The 13,543-nt window shown below is 45.4% G+C and overlaps 2 protein-coding genes across 2 annotated transcripts; one reads left to right on the forward strand and one right to left on the reverse strand.

Annotated features, from left to right (window-relative positions):
* The first annotated feature begins 3,036 nt into the window (after nt 1–3,036).
* LOC125553015 (probable polygalacturonase) lies at nt 3,037–7,203 on the forward strand. Its single transcript, XM_048716751.1, has 7 exons — nt 3,037–3,286; nt 3,368–3,498; nt 4,538–4,858; nt 5,106–5,226; nt 5,317–5,491; nt 5,585–5,655; nt 6,186–7,203. The coding sequence occupies exons 2-7, from the start codon at nt 3,481–3,483 to the stop codon at nt 6,911–6,913; spliced, it is 1,434 nt and encodes a 477-aa protein (XP_048572708.1). The 5' UTR covers nt 3,037–3,286; nt 3,368–3,480; the 3' UTR covers nt 6,914–7,203.
* A 376-nt stretch (nt 7,204–7,579) lies between these two features.
* Nucleotides 7,580–10,335, reverse strand: LOC125553016 (guanosine deaminase-like). Its single transcript, XM_048716752.1, has 5 exons — nt 10,068–10,335; nt 9,317–9,376; nt 8,953–9,143; nt 7,992–8,096; nt 7,580–7,904 (listed from the first exon to the last, which is right to left on the reverse strand). The coding sequence occupies exons 1-5, from the start codon at nt 10,081–10,083 to the stop codon at nt 7,716–7,718; spliced, it is 561 nt and encodes a 186-aa protein (XP_048572709.1). The 5' UTR covers nt 10,084–10,335; the 3' UTR covers nt 7,580–7,715.
* Between the last annotated feature and the right edge of the window lie 3,208 nt (nt 10,336–13,543).

Consider the following 13,543-nt stretch of genomic DNA (forward strand, 5'->3'; position numbering starts at 1 on the left):
CGCCCAGCACCACTGAAGCCGCGCCGACACCGCCCAGCGCAGAGGCTGCTCCGACACCGCCAAGCCCGCGCACGCCAACTCTGTTGATGCCTGGGGCAGAGCCCGCCGAGTGATGCGCACGCGAACTTCTGCCGCTCTATTTTTTGTACGCCGAACTGTGGCTTGCGATCGCCCGACTTGTGGCGTCTTTTGTGAGCGGGAACGATCAAGTTCGATTTTTTCACGTCCTGGGGGCGGCACCTGGAGGCGTGACTGGGAGCTAGATCGCCCCCAGAGACCGAACTAGCGCCGGTTCGCTTCAGACCATCCTTTTTTAGCACCTTAAAAGGGCGAACGGCTGAAGATGCTCTAAGGTACACCGACCCACGTACCGACTCACCTTGCCCGCCGCGAGCTAGGTTCCGAACGCGCATGGTTTTCTCTTTCCGCATGATTCGCTGGGTTAATCGGGCAACCCCTCGTGATATTCATTTATATGTCCCGAAACACGCCTACAACAGTGCGCGTACCTGGACATCTACACATGCACCGTAAAAAGGAAATGGAACGGTGCGTTTCTCCTTTTCTTTTCTATGAGCAAGGAAATGCCTCTCTTTTTGAAAATGGTTGCGATCCAGCGCTCGCGCAGCGCAAGCCGTTGGATCAACTGTGTCGGACGGAAAACGCATGCTCTATTTCTACAACATGACCTTTGTTGCAATTTTTTTAAACGCAACATGGGCTCGGTTGCAGTGACCACGTCCCCATGTGCATGCCTGGCGCGTACATGACCACCCAGCATCGCATTGCTCATGGCGCGTTCGTCGCAGGCCGTCGCTCCTGCTCACCCAATCTCTCGACGCCTCCACCAACTTACGCCCTGGCAGTCTCCACCCTCGCGATGCCCCATCTCGGGCACCACTGCCTACCACCAGATCTGTGGCACCCCGCCACCGGATCGGCTCACCCTACAACGCCCCTGCTGCCATGGTAGCCGCCACGACCACCTTTGGTCACCGGTGCCAATGGCAACAACAGTGGCGTTTATGTAACTTCATACTTCTCACAATTTTTTCTGAAACATCATCTATGTTGCAAAACTTTCTTCTGCAATAACATCTATGTTGCAAAAAAAAGTGATGATAAAAAAATCTGCAACATTATCTTTGTTGTAAAAGTTTCTGCAACATAAGCTCTATTACAAAGGGTTCTGCAACGTTGCCTCTATTTGCAATGGTGAGGTCAACCTCAACTGCTGGATGATGCCATGTGCCAGCCAAATCTGATGGCTCGCGAGCCGGCCGATCTTTTAAAAAGATCAGCCGATGGATGCGTAGCACATCCCTTTTCTTTTAGGGGTATGCTATGCGTCGACTAGTAGCCCGCAAATCTTTTTAAAAAGATCTATCGGTCACGAGCCGTCAGATTCGCGCCAACGAGTGGCCGAGCGTCATCCTCCATCATTGCAACAGAGCTAATGTTGTAGAAAACTTTGCAACAAAGCTAGTGTTGCAGAAAATCTTTGCAATTGTTGTTGCAACATAGATCATGTTCCATACCCCCCTGCCTCACACATTGCAACAAACATAATGTTTCAGAGACATAATCTTTGTTGCAATCAATCGAATTCCAATTGAGAGAGAATCGGAAGGCGAGAGCACGCATTGCAACAACGATTATGTTTCAGAAACATCATCGATGTTGCAATCCATCATATCTCAATTGAGAGGGAGTCCGAGGAGAGCACACAGTGGGAGCTTGGGCACGAACTCATGTTTTGAGAGAGAGAGAGAGAGGGGGGGAAGGAGAAAGGGGCTGGCGACGGTGGCGCAACTCGGTAGCAGCTTTCTCGGGTTGAATCTATCCATGGTGGATCCATATGTTTGAGATGAGAGAGAGTGCTAGGAGGTAGATGACCAGATGAGAGTGGCTAAGGTGAATTCAATCTTTGTCAAAAAGATAAGGGATGAGAATACGAAGGTGGTATGCAGGCGCCACGAGGGTACGTACGTGGATCTTGCCTCATCCAACGACGTATGGAGCGATAGTACAATCAAAGTTGTTCACATATACAACTCACCCCTAAAAACGCACGCACATACACCCTATCTCTATGAGCAACTCCAAGAGATTGAACCAACATAGCATCTTAAGATTGACGAAGTCATCATGTGCGCCTTGTAGTCCACGTGACGTCTCTTCTACTGCAGAAGCATCGCCGAAAAACCAGAAATAAAATCTAGAAAAATGTGAGCGTGAATGTCAAGTCTAGGACTTGAACCTCGATAGGCCGTGGATACCGTTGTCCTCCTAATCATTCAACCACACGTAGGTTCGCGCAAGAAAAATGCTACAATTCCCCCAATAGTGTTGCTTGTCAGCGAATACCGGCCTAACGGTCGCCTCCGGTGCCGTCCTACTCGTGCCGCCTTTGCCACTCTAGGTCATCCCCCTAAATCCCATTCTCTGTTGTGGCAACCACCCATCACCTTGATGTCGCGCCCGTACGGTCGATCCTCGGGCTCGTCTCCTTAAATGACTATGTGGATGCTATGTCTCTAGCTGGATCCCGGTTCCCCCTCCTCGATGACACCACAAGCCACTGGGCCATCCCGTCTCTTACCCGTTGCTTTCTTTCAGCGCCGTCTCCGTCTCCGCCTATGCCTAAACGCTAGACTCGACCGAAACATGAGAAAACAAAAGCAGACGACACTAGCTTGATCTGTAACCAGTTACTAGACACCACGACGATGGACAATCCCGCCATCCCGGCATCCCACCCGCTTCACGATTCCACAACTCGTACCCATTTGATAAATCAGATTACATTTTTCGGAGACGCCCGAAAAAAAAAGATGCTGCACATTTATAAGTATGGTGGGTATATAGTATGAAAAACCAGGGCCAATATGGTAACAGAAAAATGAAAGGAGAAACAGAGGGAGGAAATTTGGCCACAGATGGGTGTCACTTGGCCGGGGTTTTAGGGTGGAGTGGGTAGGGAGGGGTGGGGATGCATCTCATTCCCCTCCCGTTCCGTTTGGTGGCGGCTGGCAGGTTATAAAACCAGGCCTCTGCTCCTCCTCTGCGCTTGCCGCGACCTTTGACTCCTCCTGGTACCAGCGGATGGCGCGCACCACCGTGGCGGACTGGCTGGCGGCAGCATGATTGGATCCTGTCTACCCTCTGCCCACCACATCACTCCTCCCCCCTCACTCACCCAGTCCACCTGACTCGCTCCTCTCCACCCTCCTCACCGAGCGGAAGAAGAGGAGGTTCCTCTTCCCGATCCATCTCCGTCCGGCGGGTGAGCCAACGGCGCCGGTTTGTCTCTGTTCTTTCGTGTCTTTTTCTCTTGATTGATGGGGTTCGTGTCTTTTGTTTGCAGTTCACGCCGCCGCCGCCGCATTCAAGGCGCGGTTTTTGACCGGACCCGAGTTAAGAGGGGGCGTCGGTGGGGAGCAGCAAGGAAGGGGAAGAAGATCTGTCGCCGCCGGCAAGATGGGGAGATCCGCGTCTGTAAGTGTTCCTTCCTCGATCTCTTTTCTCGGACGGGGGAGGGGAGATGGATCGCAGATGGATGGCTGGCGCCTGGTTTTGGTTTTGGTGGCGGCGGCGGCGGTGGGATCCGTCCCCCATTGCCTTCTCCGTGCCTGCCGTTGGTGGATTGGTACCGGTCCGGTGGCTGGGCGAGTGGCGTTGGTCCTTCCTGCGGGTTGATCCCCGCTGGCATCGGGGCGTGATCCGCCCTTCACCCGGCCCGTGTTCAGAGGTGGATAGAATGTGCGTACTGAGTTGTATTCTGTTGTGTCCTGTCTGTCCTCTTGCCTTGCGTGTGCCACACCAAATGCTTGCTTGTGTCCACCCACGATAGCCAATTCAGGAATCCGGCGGAAGTGATGTTGCGCATTTGGGAATGCATTCATGATGCCTTGGGTTTATACATGTGTTTGCAGGGGCCATTAGTTAGTGGGGAGCAGAGGGGATAAACCAGATGAGATTTGGCCTGCTTGGCTTTGCTGGAGGGTTCTGATGCTCGTGAGAAAAAGTTCGTTCAAACATAAGAATGATTCTGTTCTCGGTGAGGCGTAATTATGGTGTAGTGCGCCCTGTCCTCCTGCCCTGTCGTAGCATGTGCCTGATGCCACACGCTTGGTTGTCGATAGCGAATTCAGAAATTGGAGTGAAATGATACTGCGCATTTTGTGGGTTCAGGATGCCTATACATGTGCTTGCAGGGACCATTAGTTTTGTGGGGAACAGGGGACATAAACGAAGATCAGATTAGTTTGTTGGGCTTTGTTGGAGGTGTTCTACGTGTACGGATGCTTGTGAGAAAAAGTGCATTCAGACATAAAGAATGATTTTGTTCTCTGTGAGGCATTGTTTTGCTCCATTTGTGTTACCTTGCGTGTCTGTGGAAACAGAGTAGAATGAAGCCTGCTTGCAACTCTTCGGTTCACATGTTCCATGTTGTTGCTAGTATTTTGCTTTGGTTATTTCAAATATGCGAATACACGATGACTGTTGACGTTACTCTCTTTGGATTTTTTGCTAGGTATTTCAAGCCCTTTTGGTTTTCCTAATAACAATAATTGAGACCCAATGGTCCAGCGTATCCGGCATGTACTGCGCGGACATGGCATCGACCGTCTACCGACCACATAGTGTCACTATAACTGAGTTTGGTGCTGTCGGGGATGGCGTGACTCTCAACACCAAAGCATTCCAGAATGCCATCTTCTACCTCAATTCATTTGCGGACAAGGGTGGCGCGCAGCTCTTTGTGCCTGCTGGAAGGTGGCTGACAGGCGGTTTTAGTCTGATCAGCCATCTCACTTTGTCGCTGGACAAAGATGCAGTAATAATCGGATCTCCGGTAATATAGCTCATCGCTCTTTGCACATAATAATTTGCATCCTGTTACTATTTTGAATTGTATGCTTATGACATGATGCGCATGCCCGTGATATCTTATACTGTCATGTTGATTACAATTTACTCTAAATGAAAAACTATATATGTAATCTTCTTATGTGCTTTACAAAATGATGTTTTCTTGAAGTGGTTACCGAACAAATAGTAGTAAATTCCAACTTTATTGATTGAAAATACTGTATCTGCAGCACTCATCTGATTGGCCTGTTATAGACCCTCTTCCATCCTATGGGCGCGGGAGAGAGCTCCCCGGAGGAAGGCACCAGAGCTTAATTTTTGGCTCCCATTTGACAGATGTAATAATTACTGGTTAGTAGCTAACTTGTGTCTATGCTTGCATCAGCGACCTTTTATTACTATGCTGGTTTTGCAAGTGCTTAAATGTGGCACTCTTGGTAGGTGCTAATGGGACAATTGATGGTCAAGGAGCCATTTGGTGGGATTGGTTCCATAACAACACACTGAACTATACTAGGCCACATCTTGTCGAGTTGATGTACTCCACCAATGTTGTTATATCAAATTTGACTTTCAAGAACTCCCCGTTCTGGAATATCCATCCTGTATACTGCAGGTTGGTGTTTCAAATACTTGCTTTCTTTTAAAACTTAAGAATTTATCTGCAAATGACAATTCATTACCTAGAGTGCTTTTGCTGAATAAACAGCCAAGTTATTGTCGAGCACGTTACAATCCTAGCACCTTTGAATTCGCCAAACACCGACGGCATTAATCCAGGTAATATGAAGCTCTGAATTGTTTCTTCCACTTGAGGTCTCTATCCCTGTTATTCTTAGTGTTATACCTGTTTATGTCCCTTTTTACGCCGCTGTGTCTTGGGAGCACCAAAAGGAAGAAAAATATCAGTTCTTGCAATATAATTTCACATGCCCCTTTTAAATGTTATTTTCCTTCCATTGTGTTTTGAAAGTTAACTTTAACTTGCATTTATAACTGAGATTCTAATAAATATGCAAATATTCTTTTGTAAATTGATCACACTATGTTAGTACAGATTGCAGCTAACCAGTTGAAATAATTTACTATCTTGGGCAAAGTTACTTTGCCTTACGATGAGATGCACCTGTAATCTAAATATGAAAATTTGTGTTAATTCAGAATATTGCCAACATTATGTATTGTTTGAAATGAAACCATAACCTAGTTATTTGGATGTACTATGCACAACAGTTTCGAGGCCATCTTATTATGCAATCATAAAAGGCTTAAATCTGTCCTGTTACTAATGCAACTCTATATTTGTCCAGATTCGTCCACAAATGTTTGCATCAGTCATTGTTATGTCAGAAATGGAGACGATGTTATTGTCATCAAAAGTGGTTGGGATGAGTACGGCATTTCTTTTGCTCAGCCTAGCTCCAATATCAGCATCAGCAACATCACAGGAGAAACTAGAGGTGGTGCAGGAATTGCCATCGGAAGTGAGATGTCAGGTGGCATATCTGAAGTCCGGGCTGAAGGCCTCCGCATTGTGAACTCATTGCATGGAATCAGAATCAAGACCGCTCCAGGACGTGGAGGGTATGTAAGGAACGTCTACATAGCTAATGTCAGCATGCACAATGTTTCGATGGCCATAAGGATCAATGGAAACTACGGCGAACATCCTGATAACAATTATGACAGGAATGCTCTCCCCATTATAAGCAACATCACAATTCAGAACGTTGTTGGCGTTGATGTTGGTGTTGCTGGCATCTTGGAGGGCATTGAGGGCGACAACTTCAGCAGCATATGCATCTCCAATGTCTCCCTCAGCGTACAATCCAGGCATCCGTGGAATTGTTCGCTTATTCAAGGATATTCAAACTCTGTGACTCCAGAGTCGTGCGAGCAACTCAGAACAGATTGTGAAGAGACATCGATCTGCTATGACGGTGGCAGTTCTTTAGCCGTTGGTTCACGGGCATCCATACATAATAAGCCTAGTGCCAACATATTACTAAATTCATTATTGCAGTTGGTGTCGCTGTAATGTAGGTAGATATAGATGCTTGTTATTTGTTGCAGAGGGGCTTGCGTCATCGGATGCATCGTGTTAGCCATGTATATCTTATTTTTGCAATCAGTTTTGCTTAGAATGCAATTTGTTTCTTTGTATATAGATGTGGAGATGAGTGTCAGTGCTAGCTTGTTCTGTCATGATCTTGATTTGTTCTCTGTTTCCAAAGCCTTGTTGGAGCATGAGAACAAAAGCAAAATTACTGTAATATTTCAGTTTTGAGTCATAGATTTAAGAACAATTAGATATGTTCAGTTTTGTGAGCAGGCTTCCTTCATTGCAAGTTGAGTATGCATGGTTGAAATGCAGGAGGAAACTCACTTTTAGCAAGTAAAGGTCTAAACACTTACACAGAATTAAAACATATTCAATGATTGCTGCTATGCAAATAACGAATCAAAAAACATCAACTGAAATGCAGGAGGAAACAACCAAAAACATGCGATGGCTAGAAAAACAGTATTCAGTTATTTCTGCTATGTAAAAATTATGAAATGCCGTATTTTTTTAAGATGGGCTGATGATGAAGGCCTTATTATCACCAGGAATGTACCCAAATTAAGAAAGATCAAATGAAGGAGCAAGGTAGTACTGATCCTCCTCGAACAATAACATACTTATTTCTGAGAAATAGAAGCGTAATGAGAATCAAATGGTATATTCAAATTCATAGTTTGTGGTCCATCACCAATGACAGAATGTTGACAATTACATTATTTTTTCTGAGCATCAGGGTCTTTCATGCTGTGAAATTCTACCATGTCTTTGCTACACATTAGTACATTCGGAATTTCTCCTTGGTGTTCTCAAAGACTTGTTCAGCAAGCAGAGCTCCATTCCCATCGGCTCGCTTGATCTCCATGTTGGCCTTCTGGTAGAACCCAGTTCCTCTAAGAGCATCAGCAATGAAGTCGTCGAATCCAATGGCAATAGCAGCTTCCGCCTTGGCTCCGTACACCAGCCTCTGCATTGAAGCATTCAACAAGATTGCTCATTAAGGATTAGACAAACCATATTGTACCAGATGAGGAATGGTAAGGTAAGGGCCAACCTTGATCCGGGATAGATGAACAGCCCCAAAACACATTGGGCAAGGTTCACATGATGCGTACATTTCGCAGTCCGACAGCTCAATCTTCCCAAGCTTTTTGCAAGCCTAGAGTACAAGCGAAAACTGATTGTGTGAGACAGATAACCAGACAATGGAAAAGAACCAATATAAAATGCAAAACTGCCATGCATTATATACAGGCTCAGAGGGAATATGAACCATACGACCTAGTGCCACTGACAACAGCCCTTAGTGGATTATTCCGAAAAATAAATGCATGTTCTTGTGTCAAAATAAATATGTTATATTTTTATCCACTAATGTGGACAGTGTCTACTCTGTTACCATTCAGCAAGGAAATTTTAAAATATAAAGGCTATCCATCACTGATAACTCATCAATTACCAAGCTTTCTGATGAAAATTAAAAGAAACAGTTGTTAGGCTGGTAGAGTTTGTTTGCATCACCATGGAACTTTATTTAGCCCTGTCTTCAACAAAGTATATAACACGCTTGAACACTCAACTTTATGTAGTAGCACTGAAGTAGCATAATTTGACAAAGTGGTACAAGATAATATCACCACTAACGTGAGCATCAGGAAAGCTGAAAATCTAAAACATGAAGATGTACAAGAATGGACAAAGAGGCTAAAACATATTCTGTCTCATCTGTGTAGACAGGTGAGCACAAATAACAAGTACATTCTGCAAGAATGATGTGGTGCTGGTTCCAAAAGCATGAAGCCTGAATTGGATACAGACTATATCGACAGGTGACAGTAAGCACCAAGTAGTTGGTGAGAACTAGTTTCATATGCAGGAAGAATCAAATGGCCAAATGGGCACAACCTATATCAGCAGGTGAGGCTACCACAAGGTAGGAACTATTCAGTACCAAAATGCAAACAACAAGCGTCAAGTAGTTGGTGGGGATAACCTTTGGGCACATGGAACCCTACCTCTCTTATTGCAGTGACTTCAGCATGGGCAGTTGGATCGGTGTTGTTCAAAACCATGTTATGGCACCCAACTATTACTTCGTCGTTGCGGACGACGACCGCGCCAAACGGTCCTCCATGGCCACAGTCAACTCCTTTGTACGCCTCTTCTACAGCTTTCGACAAGAACTTGTGATCCCTATCTTGTACGGCTGTTGAACGAGGCAAAACATAAGCATAAAGAAGAAAGCCTTTCTGAATAGCCCCCCAATTACAGAAAATAACAAATGTAGCAAAGGGCCCTGCAATGGTCAGATATGCCTTGCCTTGCAGAGTTGCAGTGTGGTAAGTAAGAACTAGAGGGAGGACAAATGGTAATTAGTACCTTCCTGATGACCGGGAAACGCTGAAGCAACTGCGATAGTTCCATCCCTGGTCTCCACAACTGCGGAAGACCAAAGAAGATGATTACTGAGGCAGCCATGTTATTTCATAATTTGCACAGGATTTTCCCAAAATCTGGTAGAAGAAACTATGAAATGCGTACAAGGATTACATCACATAAACAAACAAACAAACAAACAAACAAGACTCCCAATGAACTTGGAAGGTTGTAAACAGTTGCAGGGCAGCCCTTGAAGGAGTGACTGCGTGTGATCGGAGCAGAGAACAAAATTGTTAACCAGAGCACAGAACTGGCAATCTATCTACAGGCCTAGTTTGTTTTCCCAATGCTAGGTGCAGTACGATTTTGTGTGGCAAAAGTAAGAGACTTCCCAGATGTGGCAAAAGCAGGGCGGTGGCTTTGCCTTTTATGCTATCGGCGCCATTGCTCTGTTTTGGGTGGGTGGGTGGGGTGAGGCCGAAGCAGAGCAGAAACAAAACAGCCGCATTTCCCACCCCCCGTCCGGCGCGCGCCCCCGCTCGGATCCGCCCCACGCTCGCCGGATCGACCGGCGCAGCGCAGGAGGCGGCGACCCGCCGCCCCCGAGAGCGATTAACTAAAAGAAGAAGGAAAGCTAGCACGCGACCGATCCGGAGCAGGACGAATTGCCGCCGGCCGGTGGCGATCCGCGGGCGGGCGGGCGGATGGACGGATGGACGAGAGAGCGCGGCGTGGGTGTGCGTATGCTCACCCTTGGCTTCCTCCATGGCGGGCGAGTGAGGGGGCGAGCGGGCGGGCGGATCGGCGGCGGAGCTCCCCGAGCGAGATGCGCGTCGGGCTGTTGCGTGTCTGCCTGTCCGTAGGAACGGGAATTGGGAAGGAAGGAAAGAGGTGTGTGGGTCGTCGTGGACGCGTGCGCGGCGTGTAAATAGGGCCGCGCCGGGCCACTGGCGGAGTGCCGGACGCAACCGGATAGGGATAGAGAGAGGGAGGCAAGCAAGCGCCGACGCCCGCCGATGGTGGACCGGGAGGGCGGCGCGTGACGGACGGCGGTGATGGAGCGGCGGGGCGGCCCACCGTCGGTTGGCATGGTCGGTCGGTCGCGTGCATCACGCTGCCGCGGCGCGTTCGCATTTTACTCTTTCCTTCTGACGACGTGGGATGAGCCGACACGAAAGGCTGACGTGTTCGTGGGATGGGATCGGAACATGGCCTGCGTCGCCGGGATTCTTCTTCATCCTCCGCCGCACATGTGCGACTTTTTATTGGAAGAAAGAAAAAAAGGCCGTGAGACCCAAGATCTCTCACCCTTTCTGTCTAAGCAGAAAGTGTGTTCTTTGCGAGTAAAAGGATTGTGCTAACCAACGGAGATCATTACAATCATGTTGGCATACGGTGCCAATTTCATCAGGTCCATGGCGCCCACGCACGCCGTACTCCTATGAGCACCTCTCTTTGATTCACGGGCAAAACATTGATCACATTGAATTAAACATCTATAAATCCAAACAGGTCTACAGAAAAAATATACCAACTTTTTAATCATCAAACTGGTTTCATTAGACTCGGTCATAAGATATATGTCCACGCTACCTCCACTCCATAATGTTTGTGGCTGACCAAGCTTATATGCTAAATAAATAAAACATGAAAGTGTACTTGATGATGAATCTTACGAATACTGATTTTGTATTATGGATGTTTTTTCTTTCTCTACTTTTTGTTCAAACATAAATATGTTTGACTTTTAGAAAATAAAAGAAATATGCACTGCATTTTGGAAGCCAGAGAGTACTACCTCCTTTCCGGTTTGGAAGGCTCAGAAATATCCCTATGTTCATGGTTTAACAAATGTCTCATGACTTTTATACCACAAATGTATCGTTAGAAACTTCAAATGTTATATTTTCTAATGGTATAGCTTGGATGATATATAATATGTATTTCATTGGTAAGATGGACGACCTAGATATAACCGCATGACCTATAAACCGGAAAGGAGGGAGTACTATATATAGTTGAGGTGTTCATGTGGATGTTGTTTTTGTATGAGCTTGGTAAAATTTAAAGATCGCAGAATATGAAGACCTCCTTCAAATGTCCTGTAACTACGATCTCCATCGAAATTCACCAACTGGTTTGCTGCGGAGACTCCAACTTGGTAAAGCAACAAGTGACAAAAACTCTTTGCATTCAACTCCTTCATGACACTAGGCAGTGTACAATGACCTTCCAAACAAAATTACCAACCCTCCTTCTCTTCTCCATCCGAACCACTATCTTCCTTCCAAATTTGTCCACCAACTAAAACAACATTAGGCCCCTGTGCTTGTTGATCCAATTGTTGAAGCACTCATGCTAAATTTTTTGTCACATAATCCACCTTTGTTTTGTCACATAATCCACCTTTGAGGAAGTGGCTAGACCAAAGCCTACTGCGTATATTTTTTTAAATACTCTATTGTTTTAAGTTTTTTTAAGCTACCCACAGAAAAAACAGTTTTTTCTCATGCATGGCTGCCATGTGGACTTCGAAAGCTTCGGGAGTCCATCAATACGTTGTTGGCCACATATTGTCTTCAAATACTTTACGATGAAACTTTATCTTAAAGTTGACAACCAGGTGGCGCATCCATTCCCTATGTTCAACATACCTATACACGTCTTCATGTAGCATCAATCCCTTGTCTTACACCCGAACTGATTGCAAGTCCAGGTGGAGAACCAATAGCTTGATGAAGCTTCTCCATGAACCACACCCAACTTTCTGCTGATTATGAGTCAATAATTCCATAAGAAACAAGGTACAACCAATTGTGTCGATCAACAACACAAGCTATTACTAGATTACTTCTATACTTCCCTGTCAAATTAGTAATGTCAATTGCCAAGCAGAGTCGGCATCCAACCAAAAATCCATCGCACAAAGGTTTGAATGCAACAAACATCCTCACAAAACCACCCTTTTCAATTGTACTCCATGTGATTAATGGCCACTATTCTTCCGGGAGATCTCTTATCAACCTCAACTTTCCAAGCATATAACTTGTCAAGTGAATGATCCCAATAACCCAATTTCTAAACAACATGTTCAATACTAGCCCCCTTCTATGGTAGACTTTGTCATAACTGATCCAAATCTTCTACTTGTCATGCAATTGTTGAGTGATATTTTTGCACTCATTCCATCACTGTTTAAAATGGATAATCCCAGAATATCCGAGAGAATAATTTCCATACTACTATAATGGCTAATGAATGCAAAAAAATGAAATCCTTTTGTTTAATGTGTTTTCGCAAAAAATGAACCCAAACATGAAAGAAAATCATCACGTAGAAGGGGAAACGAAGTGCGGATACCAAGCCAAGGCAAATGGAGTCACCAACATGGAGACAAAGCAGAAGACAGTGCACAACACGGCCGAGATCATACCACACGCCATCAACATGGTGGCATCCATCTAAACAAACTTTATAAGCCAGTCCAAATTTGCAGTAGAGGGGAATCCATCGATGAAACATAGAACCAGAAGCCATATACAAAACCTAGTCGACACCATTTCACATCTCATCTCCATATTCATCATCCCCATCATCACCACAACCATCTCACTCGAAGTTAGCCATACTTGTAATCGGCGTCTCGATCGACAACATTGTAAGAAAAATTATCAATCATTATGTCGTCTTCAATAATTATTCTTGTGATCTAAACGCGATGTGTGATTAGTTCCTAAAGGCAATGGGTTGAGGCAAGGCTTTGCAACCCTATGTATTTGTGTAGGGGGTCGTTGGAATGACTTTGCTTGATTGATGTTATTTGTATGTGTGATTCGCAACGGACTGCTACATATCCTAACTTCGATCCCACATGTTGAGGTCCAGGCCACCCTACAAACGCGACCATGATAATCATCAACCAATTTGTTCACAAGGTGACTATGCAACTAAATATCACAAGAAAACATATAAAAAACACATGAGAGAAAGAACTAACTGAAGGAAATATGCCCTAGAGGCAATAATAAAGATATTATTTATTTCCTTATATCATGATAAATGTTTATTATTCATGCTAGAATTGTATTAACCGGAAACATAATACATGTGTGAATACATAGACAAACAAAGTGTCACTAGTATGCCTCTACTTGACTAGCTCGTTAATCCAAGATGGTTATGTTTCCTAACCATGGATAAAGAGTTGTCATTTGATTAACGGGATCA

This window comes from Triticum urartu, chromosome 4 (assembly GCF_003073215.2).
Source record: "Triticum urartu cultivar G1812 chromosome 4, Tu2.1, whole genome shotgun sequence".
Lineage (NCBI taxonomy): Eukaryota > Viridiplantae > Streptophyta > Magnoliopsida > Poales > Poaceae > Triticum > Triticum urartu.